General features: G+C 45.5%; 2 protein-coding genes, 1 long non-coding RNA gene and 1 pseudogene across 5 annotated transcripts in view; all 4 read right to left on the reverse strand.

The window, feature by feature from the left end:
* Window positions 1–26,840, reverse strand: part of LOC110202566 (immunoglobulin lambda-1 light chain-like) — a 157,132-nt pseudogene that overhangs the window by 17,411 nt on the left and 112,881 nt on the right. The gene's annotated exons all lie outside the window — the stretch shown is intronic.
* The window catches only part of LOC110202564 (immunoglobulin lambda-1 light chain-like), a 53,718-nt gene that overhangs the window by 10,267 nt on the left and 16,611 nt on the right, over window positions 1–26,840 (reverse strand). The window lies entirely within an intron of this gene.
* Window positions 3,217–10,944, reverse strand: LOC110202567 (immunoglobulin lambda-like polypeptide 1). Its single transcript, XM_020978813.2, is given in 4 exon segments — window positions 3,217–3,468; window positions 3,471–3,643; window positions 5,462–5,580; window positions 10,157–10,944. Coding segments are annotated over 4 exon segments (684 nt in total). The 5' UTR covers window positions 10,405–10,944; the 3' UTR covers window positions 3,217–3,324.
* Window positions 15,508–23,519, reverse strand: LOC110202571 (uncharacterized). Of its 2 annotated transcripts, XR_002322757.2 has the most exons (4): window positions 23,300–23,519; window positions 23,132–23,217; window positions 20,621–20,704; window positions 15,508–16,006 (listed from the first exon to the last, which is right to left on the reverse strand). It is a non-coding gene; the product is annotated as an uncharacterized LOC110202571 (long non-coding RNA). The 2 variants fall into 2 exon arrangements; XR_013486521.1 differs by lacking the exon at window positions 20,621–20,704 and having other exon boundaries at window positions 23,300–23,487.

Below are 26,840 nucleotides of genomic sequence, written 5' to 3' on the forward strand. Positions count from 1 at the left end.
TAGGCCCCTGAAATGGGGGCTGACAGTCAGGGGCAGAGGAAAGTGACCCTGCAGCCTCTTCAGGGCAGAGCAGAATCCTGAGAGGGCCTGGCCCTGAGAGCAGGGTCAGAGTTCCCCATGTTCCCCCCTGCCCTGCCTCTTTAGTCATCCTGCCCCCCAAAGGACAGCAGGTTTGTCTGCCATGGTCTTTGGGGGAAGCCACATTGGCTCTTTGTGATCCAGTTTCCTTTTCTGGTTATTCAGTGACCACACCCTTTACAATAGGTTATGGAATTTCCCCAGGAATTGTAGTTAAGCTTACTGCTCTATTGTGTGCAGACTCCATTCTTCTCTTTTTCTTACTCCCTCTCTTTCTCCCCATCCTGCCTTCAATCTCTTCTCTCTTCCCTTCCCTTCCCTTCCCTTCCCTTCCCTTCCCTTCCTTCCTTCCCTCCTTCCCTTCCCTTCCTCCTTCCTCTTCTTCTCCCTTCCTTCCCTTCCCTTCCTTCCCTTCCTTCCCTTCCCTCCTCCTTCCTTCCCTCCCCTTCCCTCCCTCCCCTTCCCTTCCCTCCTTCCTCCTCCCCTCCCTCCCCTCCCCTCCCTCCCTCCTCTCCCCTCCCCTCCCCTCCCCTCCCCTCTCCCCTCCCTCCCTCCTCCCCTCCCCTCCTCTCTTCTTCCCCTCCCCCCTCTCCTTCTTCTTTTTCTCCTCTCCCTGCTCTACTCTCCAATATGATGTTTAGGTAGGTACCTACAAGATTCAAACAGAGGAGATGGACAGTAACCATGGAAGGAAGAAGGTTCTAGGACACTGACAGCACCATCAAAGGTTAGCAGCAGAGTGAAGGTGGCCTTCCACACTAAGTCTTGAAGGAGCCAGGGATTCTCAGAGTTGACAGCGAGAAAGGAGAGTAACCCAGGCAGTGGAGAGGGTTATGCAAAAGTGCAGAGATGGGAGATGTAGTGATGGGTCAGAGGTACCCTGAGCTGACTAGGTTAACTGGTTCATGCAGTGGGTGGAGAAGGAAAGGATATCAGGAAACAAGTATTTATTAAGTGCCTACTGTGTGGCAGACACTGTATTCAGTGCTTGACAATGTCCTCATAATTGGCCTATTCATCTTAGAAAAACATTTGACAAAGTCCCTCTAATCTTCTGGCCAAGATAAAGAGATGCAGAATAAACAGCAATATAAGCGGGTTTGACACTGGGTGAATAACCAGATACCTAGAAAGTGCTATCATGATCCCCATTTGACTGATGAGGAAACAGACAGGTTGTGACTTGGCCAGGGTCACACAGTTAGTAAGTGCTTGAGGCCAGATTTGAACTCAAGTCTTCCTGGCTCTAGGCCTGGTGATCTCTCCACTTAGCTGGGGAAGAGTAATATAGGAGACTGGGAAGGTAGGAGGAGGTTAGGGTAGGCTCTACAATGTTCAGTGTTTTGACGCGACCAGTATATGTTGTTCCCTGCAAATGGTGATCTCTGGAGGACATCACCAGCTATGGGGGCTCCTCTTTCCATATGGACTCTGCAGTGGACACTCTCCTCCATGTCCTCTGGTGAGCACATGGTTCACTGTTTCAGGCAGTGCTCCAAAATGATCAGGTTATCTCTGCTGCCATATCTCTCAAGGAGCCTGGGATGATTTTAGCGAATTCATGTTGCATTGGGCACCTCCTCGACTCACAGGACACAGGGCCCATTCCCCCAGGTAACAGCTACTTCCGGTTCAAGCACTGTGTGAGTCCGTCTCCCTCCATGGCTCACGAGCCCCACCACAGTGTTTGTTTGACTAATTGCCAGATGACACAACTCCTTCAATACTGAGGTATTTTAATGAAATGGAATAGTAAGACCAGTATCAACTGAAGAAATGGGCCACAAACCTGGGGAGAACTCAACCCAGTGGGAAGAGCAGATGTCCTTAGGAGTGTTATCTGGGTACATCTGTGGAGGAGAGCTCATGGAGGACATGTGTGTGACTGGAGCACGTGCACAGGAAGAGCATAGGTACGGGGAGCACATGTGGCCAGGACAGACACTGTGGCACTGGCAACGTGGCCTATGAATGCCATCAAACCATGCCTGTACACGGCAGCCACCTGGCCAGGTGTCCATGGCACCAGAACCACTGCCTCTTATTCATGCTGTCGTGTGGCTCTGTGCCCTGGGGAGTTATGGCACATCAGAAGGCCTGATAGAAGGAGGCCAATGTAGCCTCACGAGGATTATGGATACCTTGATGGACGAAGTCCATGCCCACACCCTGTCTTTGGATAGAAGCTTTATCTGAAAGAAATCAGATCAGGATGAGGGTATGTGGGCAGTTAGTGCCGCATACTGAGATGTGCTCATGTGAGGAAATCTGGGAGCCAGAAAGGGGGCATGGTGGTGAGTGTTTGATGAAGGTCAAGGGAGGAAAAAGCAGAAGGGAGTTTCATGTGATGTCTTGCCCATTGCCAAGTGAGTGGCCATGCTCCCAGTCAGCCAGTCCACAGCCTAGTCAATCTTGGCCTCCTGCTCAGTGTCACTCTCCCGCCTGTTCAGCTCCCTCCAGATTTGTCCTCTACCTTCACACCTTCCCTCACATAGGCCTGTTGTTATCCACTCACACTTTAATGCCCTGGGTCACTCCCTCAGCAGCCCAGGTCTGGCTCATGGCAGTTGCCTTCTCACAGGTCCCTCCACCTCCAATCTGGTCCTCTGGCAATCTGTCCTCCACACAGCTTGGATTTCTGTATGTCATTAGGGTTTGCAAAGGCACTTTCCATTTGCTATATCATTTAATCTTCACGATAGCCCTGGGAGGTAGGTGCTATTAATAAGAAAAACTAATAATAACAGCTAGCTTTTATATAACAGGTTAAGTTTTGCGAAGTGCCTCATGGGTATCATCTAAGTGTTTACTGCCAACAATTAGGGGAGGCGGATGTTGTCATTGTCTCCATTTTTCAGACAAGGAAAGTGAGGCTGAAGGAGAAACAGTGAGCTGCTCACTTCAGGTCACATCTAGGAGGCCTCTGAGGCTAGGTGTGAGCTTGGGTCACCCTGACTGCAGGCTTAGTGCTCAATCCACTGACCCCGTATTTCCTCCACCCCAGAGAATCATGTATTTGAACAAAATCAGTTTCAGGTTCTACTTGTCTCACTTTTTGATATGAAGGTTGTCAGGGACCCCATACTGTGAGCTGCCCTCAAGGGAGGGGAGATCAGACACAGAAGACTGGAGATGCAATTGAATGATAAAGGACAAGATGTTTATTGAAAGCAAGGAGAGGGGAGCATGAGCTGGGGAAGCCCATGTGTGGGGAGAGAGGGAGGGGTGCAGGAGAGATGTGGGCATCTAAGTGCACTGGCTCTGAGAGAGCTCCTTCTGGATGACCTTGCCATCGTGGGTGACCTTGCAGGTGAAGGTGTTGGCTGACAGCCACTGGTCAGCAGAGACTGAGAGGTAACTGCTGGCTGAGTACTTGTCGCTCTGGCGGGATGGCTGGGAGTGGTCTCCACACCCTGGGACACGGGGGAACCATCTTTGGTCCAGGCCACCTCCACTGTTCTTGGGTAGAAGCCACTCATGAGACACACGAGGGTGGCCTTATTGGTGGCTAGCTCATCTTGGGATGGAGCAAAGACATGGATGGTGGGGGTCACCTTGGGCTGACCTGGCAGTGTGGCAGACATTGGCGAAGAAATCAGTCTTACACGGGGTGGAGGCACATTAACATTCCTACTTACAACCCCATTCAATGCTTCTTTTCCTGCTGATAGTTTTTTTTCATTTCTAATCCTTCCTGACCCCATGGAACCTGGGACTTCTCAGATGTGCACCCTCTTCCCTTACTTTCACACCCTCTCTCTCTTCTTCTCTTCATCCTGATTGCTTTCCAATGCTCTGTTGTCTGATGTTGGGGAGACTCTCTGGAGGAGACAATGAATCAAATAAAGGTTTTGGGGAGCACAGATGACACCATGATTCCAAGATTCCCTCCCTTCCTCATGTACAGGTCTTTCTGACATGCTAAGATTCTGTCTTTCCTCTCTCTGAGTCTTACCCTGGCCAGCCAGGACTCCCACTCTCCATGGTCCCCTGGCTAGCCCCTGGACAACCAGGATGCTTCATTTCGACCAGTCCTCACACTTCATGAGGCTTCTCTAGAAACCAGGCAACTCTTCTGCCTGACCATATTCTACCATTTCCACTGCCTTTTCCTCATGCCTGAGCTCAAGAGAGCCTCAGTACATCTCTCCAAAGCATATTTCCCCACTCTCAGTTCCTGTACTTTTCTGGTAGTGTCTGTGGAGTCTGGTATGACCTTTGGATCGACCTCAATTGTGCAATGAGCTTTCCCTCTCAATCTCTTCATAGGACCACAGATGTAGAGCTACAAAGGGCCTGTAATATCACTGAGTTGCACCACTTTATTTTATAGATGAGGTAACTACTGTCTGGAGAGATTAATTAACTTGCCCACATTCACTGAACCAAAGTATCAAAGGCAGATGCACAAATGGAGAGACATCGCCACTCCCCATGTTCGTATGGCGTATTTGTGCCAACCTGTGGTCGAGCCTTCCTAGTTCTTACTGGTCTGAGCAGACACGGTCAGACACACTGTACCTTGACCCCGACATAGTGATGCCACTTGTGTCCTCCTTCCAACCCCCCAATGAACCACAGGCAGAATTCCTAACTCAGTCTTCCTCATTCCAAGTCCAGAGCTGTAGTAACTCCCCTCCATTGCCTCTTTCTGCCTCTACCCCACTGTCGTTTTTGTCAAGCCTGACTTGGTCTCCATTGTCTGTCCATCACCTCTCCCATTTCCCTTAGGAGGCCAAGACCAGAGTCCAGAGAGCTGCTGGTGAGGGAGCCAATGCTTTTACTTCTGCTGCCCATGGTCTGTCACTGCCTCCTGCCCAAATCCCCCAGGTAGTCCTCACTTGGGCTTCCCACCCAGGCTGCCCAGCATTCCAGGCTCCAGCATCCGCCACTTGTGTGTCCTCTGGTTCCTCACTGGCACCCTGAAGACCCCAGCTGGAATGTAAGCTGCGCCTACCCAACAAACCATAGACTTTGGGACCAAGCCTCTGCTTGCCCTCACTTTGTCCCCACATCTGAGGGAGCCCCAGTTCTCCTCATGGCTTCCTAGTATAAAGGGACTGACTTCAGAGAGGGGAAGGAATGCTATTTGTCTGATTCCTCTGCTGAGTTCTGTCCTGCCTTACCCCACAATCTTCTCCCTTGTCTCCAATGTGGGGACAGTGGTTTTCTTAGAGTGTGTCCTGGGGATTAAGTCCCTTCCTTGCTGGGTCATCATCCCCTCCATGGGCTGCTGTAGGTGGGACCACATTGGTCCCCACCCCCAGCCTCCTGACCCTAGGGAGACCCTCAGTTAAGTGGGTGATACCCAGTGAGAAAGAGTGTTATTTCCCATCAAGACCCTGGACAGAAAGGAGGGACAGGGAGAACAAAAGTTACTTACTGAGGATGGTTAGGCTGGTCCCACTGCCAAAGACATGCTGCTGTGATTCAGAGCCTGGCGAAAACTCTTTCTGCCCGCAGGTGTGTCTTGGCCCCCTTCGGCCTTGTTGGTCTGGAAACCTGACAGACATGACAGGAGGGCATGACTGAGAGCTGTCTGTGAGGGGGTTGCAGGTGGGGTCCATTGCTGGAGGTAGGGGTAATTCCCAGTCACCTCTCCTGCCTCCAAGGCTGGGCTCCCCTCGGGTTGTGCTCAGGGCCATTGGAGACAGTTCCTACTTGATGAGATCCTTCTTTCAAAGCTTTTCCTCCCTCCTCCCAAGCAGGCTGATCTCATAGGTGGCCCTCAAAAGCACCCCTGTCCAAGGCATTTTTCCCACTGAGCCTCTATTCCCTTTCTTCTCTCTGTTTATCTATGTTGCACTGGTCCTTCAAGACCCAGATCACATTCCTGAAGCCTTCCCAGGCCTGCTTAGCTCCCTTCTCTGGGAGGTGGCAAAGTGTTCTCTTCAGATTTCTGGTTGTTAGGCGGCTAGCTAATCCTCTGTGGTGAAGATAACACAGAGAGCCTCCCAACTAACTGGTCCCCTGTCTCCATCCTTGATCTTTTCACAGCTGCTCTCATAGTCTTCAGAGATTCCCTGGAGTCCTGAAATCTCAGTCAGGGCTGACTGAGAGATTCCTCAAAGACCATCCAGCCCACCCCATTCCTGAATGAGAAGCACTTCTCCAGCATTATCCAGCCAATGGTCCTCCAGTCTATGCTTGGAGACTGCCCAGTGAGGGGGAGCTCACTACCTCTCAAGGCAGCCCATTTAGCTTTAGGACAGTTCTCATGATTAGGAGCTGGCATCTTTCCCTTTACAGCCTTGTCCCTGTTCCTCCTGGCTGTGTCCTCTGTGACCAACCAGATGAGGCTCATCTCTCTTCCACATTCTATCCCTTCAGATCTCAGAAGCTCAGACACACAGAATCTCTGAGCTGGGAGGGGTTTGGGGACATCTGATGTCACTTCCCAATTTTCCTTGAGGATTCCTGATGATGCTATTCGTCTACTCAAGAGTCTTAAAGGGGTCTCCATTTTTTATTGAATGCTTTCTTTATATCAAATCATTTAGCTCATACATCACACATCATATACTATGTCTCCTAGATTATCATCCATAATTAATGTACTCTCACGGCTTTAGAACTGAATGAATTCTGATCCTCGCATCCCTCCCACCTTTGTAGGCTTATCTCTCTCTACTCCCCTTTAAGGCCTGATGTTCTCAACATGCTGCAGCTCTCCCTTTCATCATAGTTACTTGTGACCGTACCATTAACCTCTATAAAATTGTAAGCTCCTCCAGAGCAGGGCCTGTACCTTAGCTGTCCATGTCCTTGGACTTTATAACGTTGTTAATCAGTCAGTAAGGATGCATTTATTAAGCCCCTGCTATGTGCTAAGCTTTTTATAATTATTATCTCATTTGATCTTTACAAGAATCCTGGGAAGTTGGTTCTATTATTATCCCCATTGTACAGATAAGGAAACTGAGGCAAACAAAGGTGAAGTGACATGGCCACAGTTGCACAGTTAGTAAGCGTCTGAGGCTGAATTTGAACTCAGACCTTCCTGACTCTAGGCTCTGACTCTATCCATTGTTCCACCTTAGACAGCACTCTTGGAATTAGGAAGACCTGGGTTCGAATCCTGCCCTTGACACCTACTATTGTGTGACCTCTGTAAGCCTCAGTTTCCTCCTCTGTCAAATGGGGACAAACAATAGCTGTTTGCCACTCCGTCTATTGGAGGGGCTCAAGTGAGAGTGGGGATAGCACTTTGCAGACTTCAGAGATCTTTTTAAGGGTGAGCTCCTATGAAGAAATGTTTATGGGATTGAATTGATGAATATTTGATGTATCACGTTAGAAGTGGAAGGGACCTTCTCCTGGAGTCGTCTAGTTCCACCTCTTCGTCTAGCTGAGGAAACAGAGAAGTCAGGTAATTTGCCTAAGGTCACACAGGAAGTAAGAGGTAGAAGCAGGACTTGAACCCAGGTCCTGTGACTCCCAAAGCAGTGCTCTTTTCATTGCCCCATCCTGCTTCTGGTAGAGTCACACCCGATAACAACTGGAAGGGACCTTAGCTGCTCCTAAGGCCAACTCTCCCAGTTCACAAAGGGGGAAATTGAGGCCCAGAGAGAGAAGGAGCACATGGCTTTTGGCAGCAAGACCTGTCATGTCTGGTAATCTTTTGTGGTGAGTGTAGCCTGTGTCCCTGTCCTCATGGGTGGAGCCATGATCCCTCAGGGTCTCACCCAGAGGCTAAAATATGAAGGAAGAGGTCTTTCCTGGTCCTTGGGGGGAACAGAGAAGATGAGAGGGGCCCTCACCTTGAGCTCTATCTTAGGCTTCAGGGTTTCTCATCTGCTGGGAGACAGGGCCCAAGTCTTCTCTGGAATCTTCTTCCTGGAGCCAGCTGAATCCTTCCCCGGGAGTCTGGACCATAGGGCAAAGTGTCTAGGAGCTGAATCCATGAATGGTCTGCTTCTGACATCTGCATCTAGCAGGCTAGTGGTGGCCCAGGGCTTTTGTAGGGATAGGGGGTCCTGAATAGAGTCCTCAGGGATATGAGGGAGAAGAAGGGATTTGGAGTAGTTTTAGGAATTTACTGTATGTTGCTTTGTGTTCTGGGCCTGGAGTCAGGAAGACTTGATTTCAAATCTGACCTCAGACTCTAACAGTGTGACTCTAGGCAAGGTTACTTAACCTCTGTTTTTCTCAGTTTCCCCAACTGTAAAATGGAGATATTAATACCCCTTCCTCCTAGGGTTGTTGTGAGGATCAAATGAGATAATAATTGTAAGCACTTAGCACAGTGCCTGGCACATAGTAGGTGCTTAGCATGTTAGCTATTATTATTAGTATTATTACCTGTAAAGGTTAATATGCCTCCCCTCCAATGGTGTCTCCTCTCCCATCCCTCTCATATGCACATGTTTCTTCCAATAGAATGTAAACTCCTTGAGATCAGGAATGACTTCATTTTTGCCTTTGTCACCCCAACGCCTGGCACACAGTAGGTACTTTATAAAGGCTTTTTTTGATTGAGTGATCTTTTTTCTTTTACTCTCCTTTATAACATGTGTAAAGTGCCCTGCAAACTTTAAAACATGATATAAATTCCAGGTATTATTAGTTATTCTTTTTTTCTCTTTCTCTTAGAATCATTGAATCTCAGTTATAAGGGACCTTAGAAGCCGCTTAGACCAATCTTAACCTGAATAAATATTCTGTCTAAACAATCAATCAACAAACATCTCTAAAGCACTTACTATGAGCCAAGTGCTGAGGACAAAAAGAAAAAACCAGATGTGAAACTGCCCCTGCCTTCAAGCTGCTTACATGCTATAAGGAGACACAACATGTATAGCATCCCTGACAAGTGGCCATTCACTATCTGCTGAAAGACTTCCTGTGATGGGGAGCTCACTACCTCCTGGGAGATCGCACTCTGCTTTTGAACAGCTTTGATTATTGGGGCATTTTTAGCGGCGTGCTGACATTTGTACAATCTCTTCCCTACTGCTCCTAGTCTTGGCCTTTGGAGTCATGCAGAACAAACCTAGTCTTTCTGCTGTATAGAAGCCTTTCAGCTGTTCAAAGACAGCAATCACTGCTCCTCCCTTTCTACTCCCCCTTCTCCAGAAGAAACAACTTCATTTCTTAAATAACAACAGCAACAATAATAAAAACAGTTACAGCACCTTTAAAAACTGTACTTTATGGTTTACAAAACTCTCTCATGAGATAATTAGGGCACACATCCCCATTTTACAGATGAGGAAATGAAGGCTCAGGGAGATTATAATCACAGTTCCTAAGCATTGGTGGGGAGGGAATTCGAGCCCTACTCTCTGCTCTCCAAGACCAGTACTATGGCTAATACATCTTTCCCCATCCTAATTGCTCTCTTCTGGAGTTTTTCTAGTGTGTCAAGATTCTTCTTCAATTGTAGTGCCCAGAACCGATCACTTTACTCCATAGGTGTTTGACAAAGGCAGAGGACAGATGGGGCTGTTCCCTCTTTTGCTGTGGCCACCATGCCTGTCCCAAAGCAACCCCACATCTTTTCTCATTTTTGCTCTGTCCTTATTCTCCCCTTCTCTCTCTGGATGTTTCCCTCTTTCTCCCTGCCTCTCCTAGTTTCTTTTGTCTTCTCTCTCCTTTTCCATTCTCCTCTCTCCCACACCTGGTTTCTCTTTTTATTGCTTTCCTCACTACTATCTCCCTTTCCCTTCGCTTTTCTCTCCCCAACTCTCTTTGTTTCTTTCTTTCCTTGTTTCTTGTAACAGAAAGCCTCCCACCCACTCCACCCACATTCAAGTTGTATTTTCTTCATCCCATTTCTTCCCCTCCCGATTGTTCTTACCAACTCCCTTTCCAACTGTCTTTCAATGACATAGAATAATCTGTCTATCTCTCTCCCTCTCCCCCACCATGTCTATTTTTCCCCAACCACATTTTTCTCTGTCTTGGTCCTAGACTTCTCTTGACAGCCACACACATACTGTCCTTTCTGTATGTCTTAGGCTTTCCCTTGGTTTTTATCCATCATACTCCATTTCTTCCCATATCCTAATATGCCTCTCCCTGTTGCCCATAGCAGATCAAAGTCATAGGCTTCCATACCTCCCTGGCAATTTCTTACCTGAGCTCCTTGCTTCCAAGGTCAGGGCTGGTCTTTTGCTGGCTGTCTCCTGCTCTGGGGGTCCAGGGCTCCCCAGCCTGGGAGCCTCTTAGCCCTAAACTCTCCTTCCCGGGGAGAGCCCATCTTTCCTTCTCAGGGGACAGACAGAGGGAAGATGGGGCCAGGGTTAGTAGAAATAGCAGGGTGCTGGGGCCAATGCTCAAGGCTGGCCTGGTAGGGGCCCATGCCTGGGTACTGGGATGGGGCATCTACACTCAGATCCTAGAGCTGCCTTCAGCTGGGCTCAGACACGAGTGCTGTCTCCTGAAGGCTCCCTGGAGATGTTGACCTACTTACTCTCTCTGGTAATTCTTCACACGGCCCAGGCTGCCTTCCTTCTGTTCAGGAGCCTCGTCCATACTGGGCTCTCAGCAGCTGCTTTCTATGATGCTTGTTCCACATTTCTGGGTGGCTTACTGCTGCTGACATCCCTGCCACCCCAGGGAAAGGTCCCCAACGGCTCTTCTGCGGTCAGATCTGGGGCTCAACGGACTCCGCTGGGTTGTTCTGGCTCCGTGTCTCCCACAGGATGGGGATGGAGAGGACACACCTGGGGCCTGTGGGGTGCTGGATCCGTTGGCTCGAGCAGGAAGGGGACACTTGAGTGAGCTCCCAATGGGAGTTCCCTGGAGACAGTTGCCAGAGGCAGAGGAGAGCCCATGGGAGCTGGTCAACATACAGCCAGGCTAAGGAGCTCTCCATAGTACTGAGCTCTTGCCTAGGTGACCGACTGCTCCACTGATTTCAGGAGAAAGACACTCCACCCCTTGTCTCCCCTCCCAGGCCTCTCTACTTCCTGAGGCCTGAACCTTTTTTTTCATTTGTTTTTAGGTCGGGGAGGGGAGCAGAGACTCTCTTCCCATGTTGACCACTAAGGTGGAGGAAAAAAAAAATCTCCTGAGCACTTTGAGTCATCCCAAAGTCAAATGGACTACCAGATAGGTAGTGAGTTCCCTGTTCCTCAAAGTGTCAGGTCAGTATGGCTACTAAGTAGGGGCATCATAGAAGGCTTGTTGATAATGTTCAGGGTTCACCTTGCTATGTGAGATCTCCTTTAGTTCTCAGAGTCAGTAAATCATTGTAGTGAGTTAAATGACTGGCATCTGGAGAGACCAGAGAAGGCTTGCTGGCCATTCCACACTCCTCAAAGGTTAATCAGGATAATGATGATAATAGTTGGCTCAGAGATTTACAGGGTGCTTTCTACCATCTCCTTTAAGCCTCACAGCCACCCCATGGGGTAGGAGCTATTATTAGCTCCACTTTACAGATGAGAAAACTGAGATCCAGTGATGTGCCAGGTCTTCTGTCTATCAAATGAGATAATATTTGTAAAACCCTTAGCACAACGCCTGGAACATAATAGGCACTTAATAAATGTTTGTTTCCTTCTCCTTTCCCCTTCCCCCCAGAATTCCATTCAATTCATTATACTGTCTCCTAAGAATAATAAATATTCTCTGCCCTATCCTTGATAAATGGATATCTGGCCTTTATTTGCAGCCCCCCAGTGAGCCCCCGTGGGCTTTGTACTGTGCACGGTGGATGGGGGGGCAGGCAGAGCACATCCTCAAGGTGGGCTTTCCTGGGACCTGGGTTTGGCCAGTGGAAATGGGCTATGATGGGTAAGGGGATAGAGTAAGACTTGAAGAACTACAGTGGAAGGAATTATCATGTGGTCAGAGTATTTCTCTGGGCTCCCTCTGGAGAGTTGAGGAGGATGCCAGGGCTAAAGAGGAAGAGTTGGATACAGCCCAGTGCCACAGACTCAGAGCCCAGGACCTAGTTCTTAAAATATGGAACTCAGACCCAGGGCCTAGATCTCAAAACAAGAATCCAAACCAAGCCTAGAGCCCAGAACTTGAAGACCTGAGTCCAGTCCACAATCCAAATCCCAGACTTAGATAAAAAAGTAGTTATTAAATACCTACTGTTTGTCAGGCACAATCCTGGGTAATGGGGACATAAATGCAAAGAATGAAATAATCCCTGCCCTGACTTTCTAATGGGGGACACAATGAGCCCACATGAAACAATATACAGCATAAATACAAAGACAATAAATACGGATAAATACAGGACAGTTTGGGAAGGAGGCCACTAGCAGTTGGTGGGGAGCAGGGGAGAATCAAGAAAGAGTTCATGTATGGGATGACGCTCAAAGCTGCATCTTAAGGGAAGTGAGAGACTCTCAAAGGTAGAGGTGAGAAGGGAGGGGTTTCCAGGCATGATGGATGGTCAAGGCAAAGGCCCATTGATGGTAGATAGAATGTCATGTTCAAGGAATAGAAAGAGGGCAGTTTCATGGATCACAGAATTCAGGAAGGAGACTAACATACATTGAGGCTAGAAAGATACGTTAAGGCTAGGTTGTGAAGGGCTCAGATTCAAAAGCATGGAGACCACACTCTAGCCCCAGACCTATCCTTGTCAGCCTCAAGTCTTAAGGTCCTGCCTCAGAGCTCAGGGTCTGAAGCCTAGAACACAAACTCCACAGTCCCGACTCCAGGATCCAGAGCTTTGAGCTGAGATCCCAGACTCTAAGGTCCAGAGTTCAGAGTCCAGAACCTGGGTCCTGCCAGCTGGTTAAGTCATCTGGATTCATGGGTTTGAGTACTACCCTCTGGGACCTCTGCTTTCTATGAGCCAGTAGCCACCCCTGAGCACTTGAGGGACATTTTCTCCTGGGAAATCCCCTAGAATAAGACCAAGGAGGGGAAATCCTAGCCTGTGGTTGGCACCCCGATGTTCCCCACCCCACATAGCACTTGTCAGCTGTGTCTAGGGTGCTAGAGACTCACAGCCACATCCTGTACAGACTAGCCAATGGAAATCTGGGACCACTTGAGGATAGAGCCTCAGCTGACTCTTGACAAAAGACCCTCACTTGTCCCAGCCTCTCCCTCCCCCATCCCCTGGGACAGCTCTGTTGGAATGGCCTTCGTTGCTGCCTCCTGACGTTCCCACCTTGCCCTAGGGTTAGGCCTCACTCAGAGACAATGTTAGGCTTAGAAGGGATTCCCTTTGGTGGGAGTTGAACTAGATGGCTGCTGAGTCCTCTCCAGCTCTCAGATTCTGTGATTTTGGCTCTGCAGCCTTCTGTCTTCCTTTTCCAGATCCTCTTTTCTCTTCCTCTCAAATACCTTTGCCCATACCTCCTTGGTAGCTGAAATAGCATCATCTCTTGAGTTAGAGGCCATGGGTTCAAGCTCAGCTCTACCAAAGCTTCTTCAGGTCAAGGACTGTCTCACTTTTGTCCTCCTATGCCCAGTGCCTAGCACACAGTAGGTGTTTAAAAAGACTGTGGCATAGGAGAAGTCACTTCACATTTCTCAGCCTCAGTAGGCTCCTCCATAAAATCCTTGCTCTCCCTAAATCAGAGGGATGTTGGGAGAATCGAATAAGGTATGACATGGCAAAGTGAATCTACACAGAAATATCTTCCTGCTGATGCTATTTTCTTTGGGACCAAGTTTCCATGGGAGCTTCCCTGGGGCATGTCTTCCTCCCATCCCCTGCTCCCACTGGTTATCAACCTTTCTCCCAGTGTTCTCTGCTTGCTCACCTGGATTACTGGGATCTTCCTAGAAAGTTCTTGAATTTGAGAGGATAAAGCAAAAAATAAAGAGTAGGTGTCCAAGATAAGAAGAACAATGGAATCTTAGGTCTAAGGCTGGAAAGGCCTCCAGAGACCAGTTAGTCCAACCCTGTCATTGCATTGGTGGGCAAATTGAGACCCAGGGATATGAAAAACTGTCCAAGTTCATGGTCATAAGTATCAGAGATGGGAATCACACCCAGGACCAATATTCTTTCCAAAGGAGGGAGATGGCGAGGGAGAACCACATTGCTCATTCGTAAATGACTAGAAGACTGAAGCGTGACCTCAGCCTTCTCCAAGCGTGTGAGTGACTGAGAGCTGGAGGAAGGTGAAATTGATATTGACCTGCTATGGACACTGATGTTAACCAAGAAAGTAAAATGAGATCTGCCAGCCTCCGTGCCCACAATTGCCAATTGTTCCTCAGCAAGAACCCAGGCGTCCTGTGGTTCATCAATTTACCAGTACAGCCCAGACAATGACTTAGATCATGAGTGAAAACCATTTTTCTGGGTTTTGGCCTCAGAGCTGAGCCACTAGATTTCTGCCGCCTTGGTGGGGAGGTTGGAGTAGGACTGAACGGGCAAAGTCTGGTATCCAAACGGTGACTTGGGATCTGATATGACCATGGTTGGTTTCTTTGATAGAGTTGACAAATGCTTTTAGGCAGTCAATTGTGGAAGTATATTAAAACACCCTTTTAAGTTTAACTGAAAACATGAAGTAAAGAAATATTTATCCAGTCTAAAATCCTGCCGAGAACTCCTCGAAGGAAGGAAATTATCAGTACTCAGAAGCTTAATTGCTTCTGAGGAAACACTGTCCTCCACTAAAATCCTTCCCTACCTTCACTTATGTCTAACAACTTAAAAAATGAAAGTGTGTAAAAGTTTGAGAATGAAAGCTAAGATCCCCAGAAGAATGGATTTAGGATGGTAACCAGACTTAGAAAGAAAAATGTCTCATGACTAAGAGCATTGCTGTTGTTAATGTTCAATTGTTTTCAGTTGTGTCTGATTCTTCATGACCTCATTTGGGAGTGATTTGCCATTTCATTCTCCAGCTCATTTTATGGATGAGGAAATGGAGGAAAACAGACCAGGGTCACACAACTAGTAGGTGACTTTAGACCCACTGTTCTATCTACTGTGCCACTTAGTTAACCCCTACTGATGAAATATATGATTAATTTTTACCTTGCCCTGAATTATATAACTACCATATTTTATGGTATTATAATTTTTTTCTTCTTCAATATTCCTATAAACCTTGCTCAAAGTGTCCTCTCTTAGGAAGAGAGATGTCTGAAGATATGAAGGGATTATGGCAATTTGGGCATTTCTTTAAGTTAGAAATGCTTCAATTTAGAATAGGATAAATGAATAAAAATGTTTCTGGCAGGCTTGTGCCTAAAATGCAGAGTAAAATATTAATGTTTTTCTTTAATAGTTAAGGGATGTCTTTGGACTTGATCCTGATCTCTATACAAGTAATCGTGGTCCAGAAGGGCTCCTGTTTGAAGAACTTCTAGGGTTGGCTCTATAGAGATGGGCGTCTTTTAAATCCCGAGAGCTGGGATTCTTCCCTTTGGTTTTTTTTTTTTTACATGTCATGGCCTGTTATGCTAGTCAGGTGAAGCTGGTGAGCCTCTCCTCAGAATAATGTTTTTAAATGTCTAAGATAAGATACATAGGATTACAAAGGAAGCCAATTATACTGAAATACATTTATTCAAATATTAAAAAAGCAAATAAATGCATGGCCCCCATGCACCCCCAGCTGGGTGCACAGTGGATAGAGCCCATTGCCTGGAGTTAGGAAGATCTGAATGAAATCTGGCCTCACACACTTACTAGCTGTGTGACCCTGGGCAAGTCACATCATCTTTCTCAGCTTTAGTTACATCATCTGCAAAATGCAGCTGATCAGTAAAAGAATATTTCTAAAGCTCTTTGCAAACCTAAAAGTCCTATAGGGATGCGCGCCATAAGTAAGTTGCCTGGTCTGATTAACTTGACTCCTGGTTTTGTTCTGGAAATTTGACTGTTTGAGAGGAAGGCCAAGTCTGCCAGGCACAGTAAGAGGTATTTGTACATAGACCTCTGACCTTTGAAAAGAATAAGCCTTAAGCCAGGCCAGAATAAACCTTTTCTTTAACAGCTGGAAGTAGTCTCCTTAGTCTGGTATTAAGTCCATCTTGGCGTGTATTCCTGAAAGAGAGAATAAAAATTATTCCATAAGCAAGAGAGAACAATTTCCTTGTCACCTTCTTCCCACTGGATAGCAGATCGTGGGGGAAGGGGTTGGAGAGGATGGGAAGTGGGCATTAGGACAGGGGCCTCATTAGTGAGAAGGAGCCTAATTACTTGAAGCTCCTCTGGGGAGTTCCACAACCTGGCTCTCTAGCTAGGCTCTCTGGCTATCTCAACTGGCTACAAGGGATATGTTTGGTATTTTCTTCATGGCTAGTTGGTGGCTTCTTTAGAATATAGATGATTCTGTTCAATGTCTAGAGGTACAAAGGCCTAACCAGAATTAGTGGTTCTTCCAAAGTAAAGAGAAGTGTGGAACCACAAGGTTATAAAGACCTCCGTACTTGTTCAAGAGACACTTCTGGTCATTATGGAAGCATTGACCACTCACTTGGTCAGTGGACCCTTCTATATCAGAGTGGCTGACCTCAAAATCGGTGGAGCTTCAGATTGAGAAATTAAGCCTTCAGGGTTGCCCCTGGGCAGGGAAAAAGGAATAGGGCCAGGTTCTTTGTAAGAGGGATGGAACTGAAATCAGGCTTCTGGTAGTTAGTGAGCTTTGAGGATGAATACTCCACTGAGAACCTGAGGTTGATACTTTTTTAGGGGAGAAAAATTGAGGGAAACCATAGAATGGGGACCAGTGTATGAAAATGTCTGTGTCCCAGGAAAAGCCAGCATTTCTATCTCACACACTGGAGAAATGAACCATGAAAATTTCCAGACAAAATACATTGGTTGAAGTTTTTCCAAAGAAAGATCCTTAAATCCAATTAAGAGAGCATGTAATAGATTTTTTTTGGGTGGGTGACTTGCTAGCAATGGAATGTTTATTTTTATCCTTTCTGTGAGTTTCTGTTCACATCTGTTCAGTAAAAAGGGCTCAGTCTTGAAATGGTTGAAAACTTCTCCCTAGTGACTCCACAAATGGAAAAAGAATAAAAGGGACCTCTGAACTGGGTTTTGCTATTCTCAGCTTCTAGTGGCAGCAGTTCAGGCCCAGCTGGTCCTTAAGAACCCCCTCCCTGAAGATATTGTCCTCCTAGCTTTTCTCTCTAACTTGGAGAAGAGACATTTTAAAATCAGCTTGAGAATAGGAATGACATCTGAAAAAAAGACAACTACAATTCTTTCGAGAAAAGAGACTTCCTTTCAAGAAGGGTTGGATTTGACTGACCCAGCAAGTTGGGCAAGTCTCATTCAATTGGGCAGAATTGAATTGTCTGGAGAATTGGAAGCAAAGTTACCTCAAAGGGACTGGAATAGCCCATGTCTTCACAGGTTGTCAAGGAAGAAACCAAAGTGGAAATGTTGGATATGGAGAAAAGAGAAAATCTGAAGCTATTATCTCTGATCATTTGTCGATCAAATAATCAACAAGTATTAATTAGGTTCTTACCACGTGCCAGAGGCTACATTCCTGATGGAGATACAAATATGAAGAATGAGACCATTCCCACTTGCAAAGAACTTACATTTCAATGGGGGAGACAGCAAATATATATAAAAATGTATAGCCTAAATAGGAAGTTAACAAACACACATGAACATGTAGTTAAAAACCAGGTAGTTTGGGAGGGAGGGCATGAGCCATTGAGGGCATCAGGAAAAGCTTCATGCAGAAGATGGTGCTTGAGCTGGGTCTTAGAGGAACAGAAGGGCTTTATGACACAGGAAAAGAGGGAGAGCATTTCAGCATGGGGAAGGCTAAAAATGGCAGGTGGAGGGGCATCAGTGAAGGCCATTTTGGCAGGATTTCAGACTACAGGAGGTTGAGTAATTTCCAATGAGGTTGGAGAGATAGATTGGGGCAGGTTGTATACAGCTTTTAAAGCTAACCAGAGGAGTTTATGTTTTATAGTAGCCATTATAATGGAATCAATCAAGTAAGGGAGCCACATAGTCATGTCTGCCTTTAAGGAAAACAACTGTGGTTATCAGTGTGTAGAATGGACTGGAGTGGTGAGGGGCTTCAAGTAGGGACATAAATTAGAAGACTGTTGCACTAATCTAGGCAAGAGATGATAAAACTGTAAGCTGTATGAGGGCAGGGACTGTCTTTTGCCTCATTTTGTATCCCTAGCACTTAGCATAGTGCTTGGTACTAGTAGGCACTTAACAAATGTTTATTGATTGATTGGTTGATAAGGGCTTGAACTGAAGTAGATGGTGTCTGAATGTAGCCAACAGGTTGGGTGTGAGTGATGTTGTGAAGCTAGGAATGGCAAGATTTGACAGCTGAGAGAAATGATGGTTAATAACCAGTGATTTGGGGAGATTCAGATTTTCCCCTTTCCCTTTTATCCTCACTTCAAGACCTCAGTCTCTGAAGGCTAGTTAACCTTCTTTTCTATCCAAACTCCACCCAGGTGGGGAAGCCATTGTGCTCTGCTCAGGTTTCAGTGGGGATCAATTCTTTGAAAAGATTGCCCAAGGCTGGGGGTAACTTAGAAGCAAGAAAATCAATAACATTCATAATGGTTTTTGTTCTAAGAGAGAGATGGCCAAATGACCATCCCTTTATTAAAATGCTGGCATTATTAAAGAAATTGTGTCTCTTGAATCTTTTTAAATGCGACACGGCTGATTGGATACTTGGGATGAGGACAGTGAGGAGCTGAGGATAATGCCAAGATTACTCACCTGAGACACTGGAATAATGGTGGTGCTTTTTTTTTTCAGCCAAAGACAAGGTTTATTAAAAATCTGCCATATTAGCCTGACTCTTAAGTAATCTGAGCATTTGTGAGCTATTGGCTAAGTTCTTAAGGAATCTGAGCACTTTAATGAAGACAAGACAGACCTTACATACAGAAGGTCTGTGGGAGGGATCTAGGAGTGGCCAAGTAGTTTGGGGTGACTGGAGGAGGAGTCTAAGGAGGATATGGATGGGAGTGGTCAGTAAGCAGGGGTGAACAGAAGACCAGGGACCTGGACCACTTGGACAAGAGAGAATGGAGTCTAGATAGGATTAAGGGTGGGAAGTGGCCAGGGGCAATTGGGAGGTAACAGAACAGAATTGGGAGATTGAGTGTAGCCACAGTGAAAGGCCAGTTGATAGGATTATAGCCTCTGGTGAAATCCAGAGATTTGACCAGGTGGGAAAGTCCAAAGTTTTTCCTTTTTGGGGTCCAGATCCCAAAGACATGGTCTTTTCCTTTCCAGGGTTCAGATCCCATCCTCATTATTCCCCCCTTGAACAAATGGGACCCAAATTCTTTTGAGGTAAGGGACGAAGGTCTTGGCTTCTGAAACTGCTTCTGCTGGCAAGAGGCATAGAGCTGTCCCTGCCTTGAGGGGGTTCCAAAGAGGTTGACTGGAACCGAGCACAGGCTGCATCCAGGAGTGGATGGGGGGGAAGTTGACTGGTATCCGCTATATGCTACCAACTGTAGGTGAATGGCCTGTAGTCTGGAAGACACAAATCTGACAGAAAAAACTGCAGGGCCCAGATATGGTGAGAAGTAAAAGTGTAAGAGCCCCATTAAAATCATTTACATTTGACCTGAGGAATTATCTGATCTTGTTATTTTTTCTAAAGTTTAAGTAACACTTTTGCAGATAGAAGTTTTCCACCCCTGGATTCAATAGTTACACAAATGAATTTGCCACAGGCCTTTGCTTCAATTATCACTCAAATTCTCCTCCCCAAACCAAACTGAAGGTGTTTCTGATTTAATTTCAGTTGTTTGGGGGGTATCGAATGCCTACACATTCAGGTCAAAACAGGGAGATATCACACACTTGCATTGATCTTTTACTGACCACTTACTTTGATTATAAAAATTTGCTATAAAAGAATAAAGCAGGGACTAGATTTAGGGCCCAAATATGACAGGATAAAACATTCTTAACTCTGTTTGGATTCAGATAATTCAGTTTTCCAACCATGCAGTATCAAATCCACCTCATAGCCAGACTCAGGAATAGCTAGGTAAGTGACATTCATTTTCAAAGGAACATAATGGGGAAACCGAGCCAGGAGGATCCCATTTTAGACTGAGGCTAACATCGCCCTTTCAGTTTTTCTGGAGCTGACTTCCCACAAGTATCACATTCTCTCCGAGCAGCTTGTGGCATTTCTCTCAGATGGTAGATTGTTGATTATCGATGGATTATTATGCTCCATCAGACAACTCAAAATAAAATCCCATGAGCTTTTACCTCAAACAGCAAGTTTCACTAATTACAGTTTAGGATTTACCTTTCAAACTTAAATTTGTCCTGGTGTAAAAAAGCCAATTGTTAGAGATTATTTCTATATAATTGCAAATTCTCAGCAAGACAAAATCCAAACAAACTTTTTGGCTAGTCTACTCATTAAAACAATAACCAACAATAGCCAAATTATTTTAGGGGTAACCAAATTATGCAAAGTGGCTTGACACAACTGATACAAAAAGTTCACCCATTTGAAACTTGAAACAAACCCGTTACCAACCAGGTGACTTCAGTTTTGTTAAATGCATTTCCAAATGACTTTACACAGAGAATCAACATCTCATCATCAACAGCTAAAACTACAACTTTAGATGAGTGTGCTTAGCCAAGTTCAGAGGCCAGCTTCTTTACCTTGAGTAGGATGTGCTGAACCTGGGTGATGCTTCCAGGCATAGGTTGCTCTAGGGCCCAAGGCCATTGCCAGGGGGGCCCATGCTGTAGAGGGCAAATTCAGAGGTGAGGGGAAAGGGTGAAACTCTCTTCTCCTATGAGAGGGATTGACAGATACCCTCTTGATTCAAGGGAAGGGAGTGGGAGAAGGGAGTAACCAGGGTTGTAAGGAGGTGTTTCAAAACTCCTTAATGGTCAGCTAGGTGGCACAGTGGATAGAGCACCAGCCCTGGATTCAGGAGGACCTGAGCTCAAATCTGGCCTCATACACATAACATTTACTAGCTGTGTGACCCTGGGCAAGTCACTTAACCCCATTGCCTAGCCCCCCCCCAAAAAAAACCAAACTCCTTAATGATCAATCACAAAACCTCCAGAATCTGCTAAGATGTTTTCAGTTGTTCTAACTTGCCCCTGTGACCTTCATGGAGGAGAATTCAGGGATGTAGAGGGAAGGGAGTAAGTAAGCCTCAGGGAATCAAAAAGCACTTTCCCAATTCCCTAATGCTAAGAGAATTGTCAGTATTGGGCATATGCTTCCAGATAGGGCATCCATCCTTGCCCTTTATGCTGAGGAAGGTGTACCCAGGTCCATGGCCTCAAAACAAACCAGTGGACTGAGAGCCTGAGGGCATCAGGCTGGGTGTTAGACAGCCTCATAACCATCTGCCCAAAAAGCACTTCCAAGTCTTCCTAGGTGCTTGGAGAGTAACCCCAACTGCAGGCCAAGAAAGAAGAGGGGGAGGCTTACACATCTTCCAATCTTGGCTGGGGAAGAACTTGTGGTTAGGCAGTTTCCCTAAACCAAAAGGTTTAGGAGTTTAGGAATGCTGGGACCCCAAAATCACAACACACAGGTCCTGCCCGAATGAATTTGACCCAAGCCTTTTTTCAGCCAAAGACAAGGTTTATTAAAGATCTGTGCATATTGGCCAGACTCTTAAGGAATCTGAGCATTTGTGAGCTATTGGCTAGTTACTTAAGGAATCTGAGCCAATGGTGGTGCTTTTAACAGAAATAAGGATGAGGAGAAAGGAAGACAGAATGGAAGATGTCAAGGGATTTTGAGATGAGGAAATGTGAGAAGGAGCTCATTTGGAAGCAAAGTTAAGCAATTGATTTGAAATACAGAAGAAAACTGTGGTATTTTGCAAATAGAATTGGTGATCAGGGGGATAAAAGTAGATCTCAGAACAATTTGAACTGTGACTTGGAAGCAGAGGTCAAGAAATTAACAATAGGAAAGAGAAAGTGAAATACTTAACATAAAAAGAAATGCAATTCTGTAGTTTACAGAAATCAGCCTTGGTTAATCAGTACCAGTAACTGAGAAAAAAAGAGAATGAAAAACTGAAGATAGCAGATTCTGACGTTGATGCAGTACAGACTTAAAATTCAATGAAAAGACAATAAAGAATGCATAAAAATGCTTTTCAGGGTAGAAAATTTCAAGATACAATTCTGCACACAAAGACATTAACTCATTCAGAGTCCATATGACTGGCTTCAATTTCTGACCTCCCAACAGATGGAAGATAGATAAATGACTTTTCACTCAAACAGGAACCAATACAAAGTCCTCATTGTTTGCCAGCTGGAGAATCTCTAGCCAAGGCCTACTAAAATAGTAGAAGAAGACTAACTATATTTTCCTCCATCCTATCCTGTCCCCTGTTTATTCTATTCTCTCCTTTGACCCTTGTCCCTCCAAAAGTGTTTGTTTCTGATTACCCCCTTCCTCCATCTGCCCTCCCTTCTATCATCCCTCCTCTCTTATCCCCTTCCCCCTTATTTTCCTGTAGGGTAAGATAGATTTCCATACCCAATTGAGTGTGTATGTTAATATTAAAAATTGTTTTGATGTGCAACTGGGAAATAAGAAATACAGGAAATGGGGTTTAGAAATCTATCCTGCCCTATGGAAAAATAGAAGGGGAAAGGGATAAGAGAAAGGGGGTGATAGAAGGAAGGGCAGATTGGGGGAAAAGATATTCAGAATGCATGCCATGTTGGGATGGAGCAAGGGGAGAAATGGGGAGAAAATTTGGAAGTCAAAATCTTGTGGAAATGAATGTTGAAAACTAAAAAATAAATTAATTTAAAAACTCTTTTATACTTTAAAAAATTGCAGAAGAAAATTTCAGAATGTACACAGAGTGACAATACAGGCGTAAGGAAGTTTTATTTTTTAGACATCATTAAGTTGAAAGAAGAGCAAGATATCAAGCTCTCTTCTCTCTCTCTCTCTCTCTCTCTCTCTGTCTCTCTCTGTCTCTCTCTCTCTGTCTCTCTCTCTCTGTCTCTCTCTCTCTCTCTCTCTCTCTCTCTCTGTCTCTCTCTCTCTCTGTCTCTCTGTCTCTCTGTCTCTCTGTCTCTCTCTCTCTCTCTCTCTCTCTCTCTCTCTCTTTTGTCTTTCTTTCTTTGGTTATAGCAAATGGAGAAAGTTTTAATGCTGTGGATAAGTTCACTTACCTTGGCAATACATTCTCCAGGGCTGTCCACATAGATGGTGAGGTTGATGCACACACTGCCAGAGCTAGCTCAGCATTTGGAAGGCTCTGAAGGGAAGTGTGAGAGAGAACAGTTATTAGGCTGCCTGAATGACTACAGAGTCTTTGTACTGACCTCACTGTTGTATACCTGTGAAATCTGGACAGTCTACCAACACCAAGCCAGGAAAAAGAATCACTTCCATTTGAATTTTCCTAGGAGATCCTGAAGATCACTTGGCAAGGTAAGGTATCAGATACTGTTGTCCTTTCATGAGCTGAACTGCTAAACATTCAGGTTCTACTGCAGAGAGCACAACCCCATGGGCTGGCCATATTGTTTGAATGCCATATACATACATTTGCCTAAAAGACTACTTTATGGAGAATTCACACAAGGCAAGTGCTCACATGGAGGGCAGAAGAAGTGATACAAGGACACTCTCAAGGTCTTTCTGAAGAACAATTAAATCAATCGTGAGACATGGCAGACACTGGCACAAGATCACCCAGCATGGCATGCCTGCATCAAAGAAGGTGCTGTGCTCTGTGATCAAAGCAGAATCACAGTAGCTCAAAAGAAATGTGAGATGATCAAAGTTAGAGACATCTTCACCCCAATTATTCATATGGACTATTTGTGCCTGACTTGTGGTACAGCCTTCTGAGCTCGTATTGGTCTGATGAGCCACAGTTCGACACAGTCATGCTGTACCTTGACCCCAACATAGTGATGTCATTTTGGTCTTTGAGCATGAAGGACAACCAGCTAACTGTAAACCACCAACATTTCCACTGAAAGCCAAGTCTTCATTGCTGAGTTCAAGTGTCCCACTGTAAAGAGACTTTGGGTACTATGGTGTCTGAGGAAAAGGGCAGGGTGACTGCACTAGTGACTTCTCCTCTCCTCAAAATATTCTTTTGAGGTTTTGCTCTCCAGAGCGAAGAGATTGTGTCTTATGCAAAGTAGAACTTACACCTTACTCCCCACACCTTACTGTGACACTGCTTCTCTCTCTCTCTCTTTCTTTCTTTCTTTCTCTCTCTCTCTCTCTCTCTCTCTCTCTCTCTCTCTCTCTCTCTCTCTCTCTCTCTCACACACACACACACACACACACACACACACACGCACACACACACTCCATCTCTTGCCTCTGGATATTTCCTCTGGGACGCCTGGGATGCTTTTCATCCTCACCAACACCTATTGAATTCCCTGGCTTCCCTCAAGTCCCAAACAAAATCCCACCTTCTACAGAAAGCTTTTCCCAGTCCCTCTTAATTCCAGTGCCCTTTGTGTTTTCATTATTTCCTATTCATGCTGTATATAGTTTGTTTGCACACATTTGTTTGCTTGTTTATCTCCTCCATTAGATCATGATTGCCTCGAGGGCAGGGACTCTTTTTAAAAAAAAGTTTTCTGGCTTCTGGGATCCAAGAGAACAGAGTAAAAAGGTAGTTGCTCTCACCCTCCCCTATCAACCTCTGAAAGCCCAGAAAATAACACCCCAGGGAAAACCCTGGAACAGCTGAACCAGAGGAAAGATGGGGAGCAGCAGTGCAGTAGCCCAGGTAGCTTGAGGGATTAATGGAAAGGCCCCTCTTGCCCTGGGGTGAAGGGGAGCAGTACAGAATGGGAGGCATCACAGCCAGCTAGCAGAAAGTCCCACTTTAGCACACCAGCTAGAGATCCTGGTGTCTCAGCATTCTACAACAAACAGGTCTCCCAGTGCCTCAGCAAAAACAAGGGAAGCAGCACTACAAAGGGCCCCAGATGGATAAATGCCTTGCAACATTTATCTGAAAGGAGCTGAAGAAAGCAACCTAGAGCTGCCCAAAAGTTCCAGCCTTGCTGATTCCAGCCCAACACCAGGTAAGCTGCCAGAACTCTACAGCCTCCAACTGCCAACCAGGAGGAGATCCTCAAACTCAGCAAACAAGCACCAACACCTGGACCTCCGAGTGCCTCAGTGAGTACAGGGGAACTGGTGGACACCAGCTCAGAAAACCACCAGGTGCCTTGGCATTCTATAGCAAACAGGTCTCCCAGTGATTCAGCAAAAATAAGGGACACAGCGCTACAAAGGGCCCCAGGCTGATAAATACCCTGCAACATCCACCTGAAAGGAGCTGAAGAAAGCCAAAGGAAAGGAAAAGCAGGCAACTTAGAGTTGCCTGAAAGTTCCAGCCTTGCTGATTCCAGCCCGACACCAGGTAAGCTGCCAGAACCCTACAGCCTCCAATTGCCAACATTGGAGGCCCCAGCACACAAAGCCAGTGACCAAGACCTAGGCTCCCAACACAAGAAGCTTGGGTCAGTGCCCTCTGTTCCCCAGCAGGAGAGCTCAATCTCTATAAAGGCCAGGGAATAAAGAAACACCACGAGTAAAAAGAAACATACAATAGATTTATATTATGAGAAGAGTGAAGATCAAGGCAGAAATTCTGAAGAGGACAACATTGTCAACAAACCCACATCTGCAACTCAAAAGGGAATATGAACTGGTCTGAAGCCCAAAAAGCCTTCTTAGAAGAGCTCAAGAAGGATTTTAAAAGTCAAATGAGAGAGGTAGAAGAGTCCTTAAAAAATACAATTGGCCAATTGGAAAAAAAGTACACTGAAGAAAACAAATCCCTTAAAAATACAATTGGCCAATTGAAAGGAAGGTACAAAAACTAACAGAAGAAAACAATTGTTAAAAATTAGAATTGGACAAATGGAAACTAATGACTCTATGAGAGAGCAAGAATCAGTCAAACAGAAACAAAAAATGAAAAAATAGATGAAAATGTAAAATACCTCATTGGTAAAACAACTGACCTGGAAAATTGATCCAGGAGAGACAATTTAAAAATTATTGGACTACCTGAAAATCATGATGAAAAAAAGAGCCTGGACAGTATCTTTCAGGAAATCATAAAGGAAAACTGCCCTGAAGTCCTAGAACCAGAAAGTAAAATAGCCATAGAAAGAATCCACTGATCATCTCCTGAAAGAGATCCCAAATTGAAAATGCCAAGGAATATAGTAGCCAAATTCCAAAATTACCAGGTCAAAGAGAAAATGCTACAAGCAGCCAGAAAGAAACAATTTGAATATCATGGAACCACAGTCAGGATTACACAGGACCTTGCGGCTTCTACATTAAAAGACTGTAAGGCATGGAACATGATATTCCATAAGGCAAAGGAGCTTGGATTACAACCAAGGATCAACTACCCAGTGAAAATGAATGTGATCTTTCAGGGGAGGAGATGGATGTTTTTTTTTTGTTCGTTTGTTTATTTAGGCAATTGGAGTTAAGTGACTTGCCCAAGGTCACACAATTAGTAAGTGTCAAGTGTTTGGTCTGAGGCTGGATTTGAACTCAGGTCCTCCTGACTTCAGGGCCAGTGCTCTATCCACTATGGCACCTAGCTGCCCCTGGGAGAAGATGGATATTCAATGAAATAGGGGACTTCCAAACCTTCCTGATAAGAAGACCATAGCTAAACAGAAAATTTGATCTTCAAGTACAAGACTCAAGAGAGACATAAAAAGGTAAATGGGACAGAAAGATAAAATATGTTGTTAATAAGGGCAAACTGTTTACGTCCCTACAAGAGAAAATGACACTTGCAACTCTTGAGAATTGTATTGTTATTACACCATGTTAAAGGAGTGTACATAAAGGGGGTGGATATAAGTTGAC

This window comes from Phascolarctos cinereus, unplaced genomic scaffold (genome assembly GCF_003287225.1).
Source record: "Phascolarctos cinereus isolate Bilbo 61053 unplaced genomic scaffold, phaCin_HiC Scaffold_4;HRSCAF=312, whole genome shotgun sequence".
In the NCBI taxonomy this organism is placed as follows: domain Eukaryota; kingdom Metazoa; phylum Chordata; class Mammalia; order Diprotodontia; family Phascolarctidae; genus Phascolarctos; species Phascolarctos cinereus.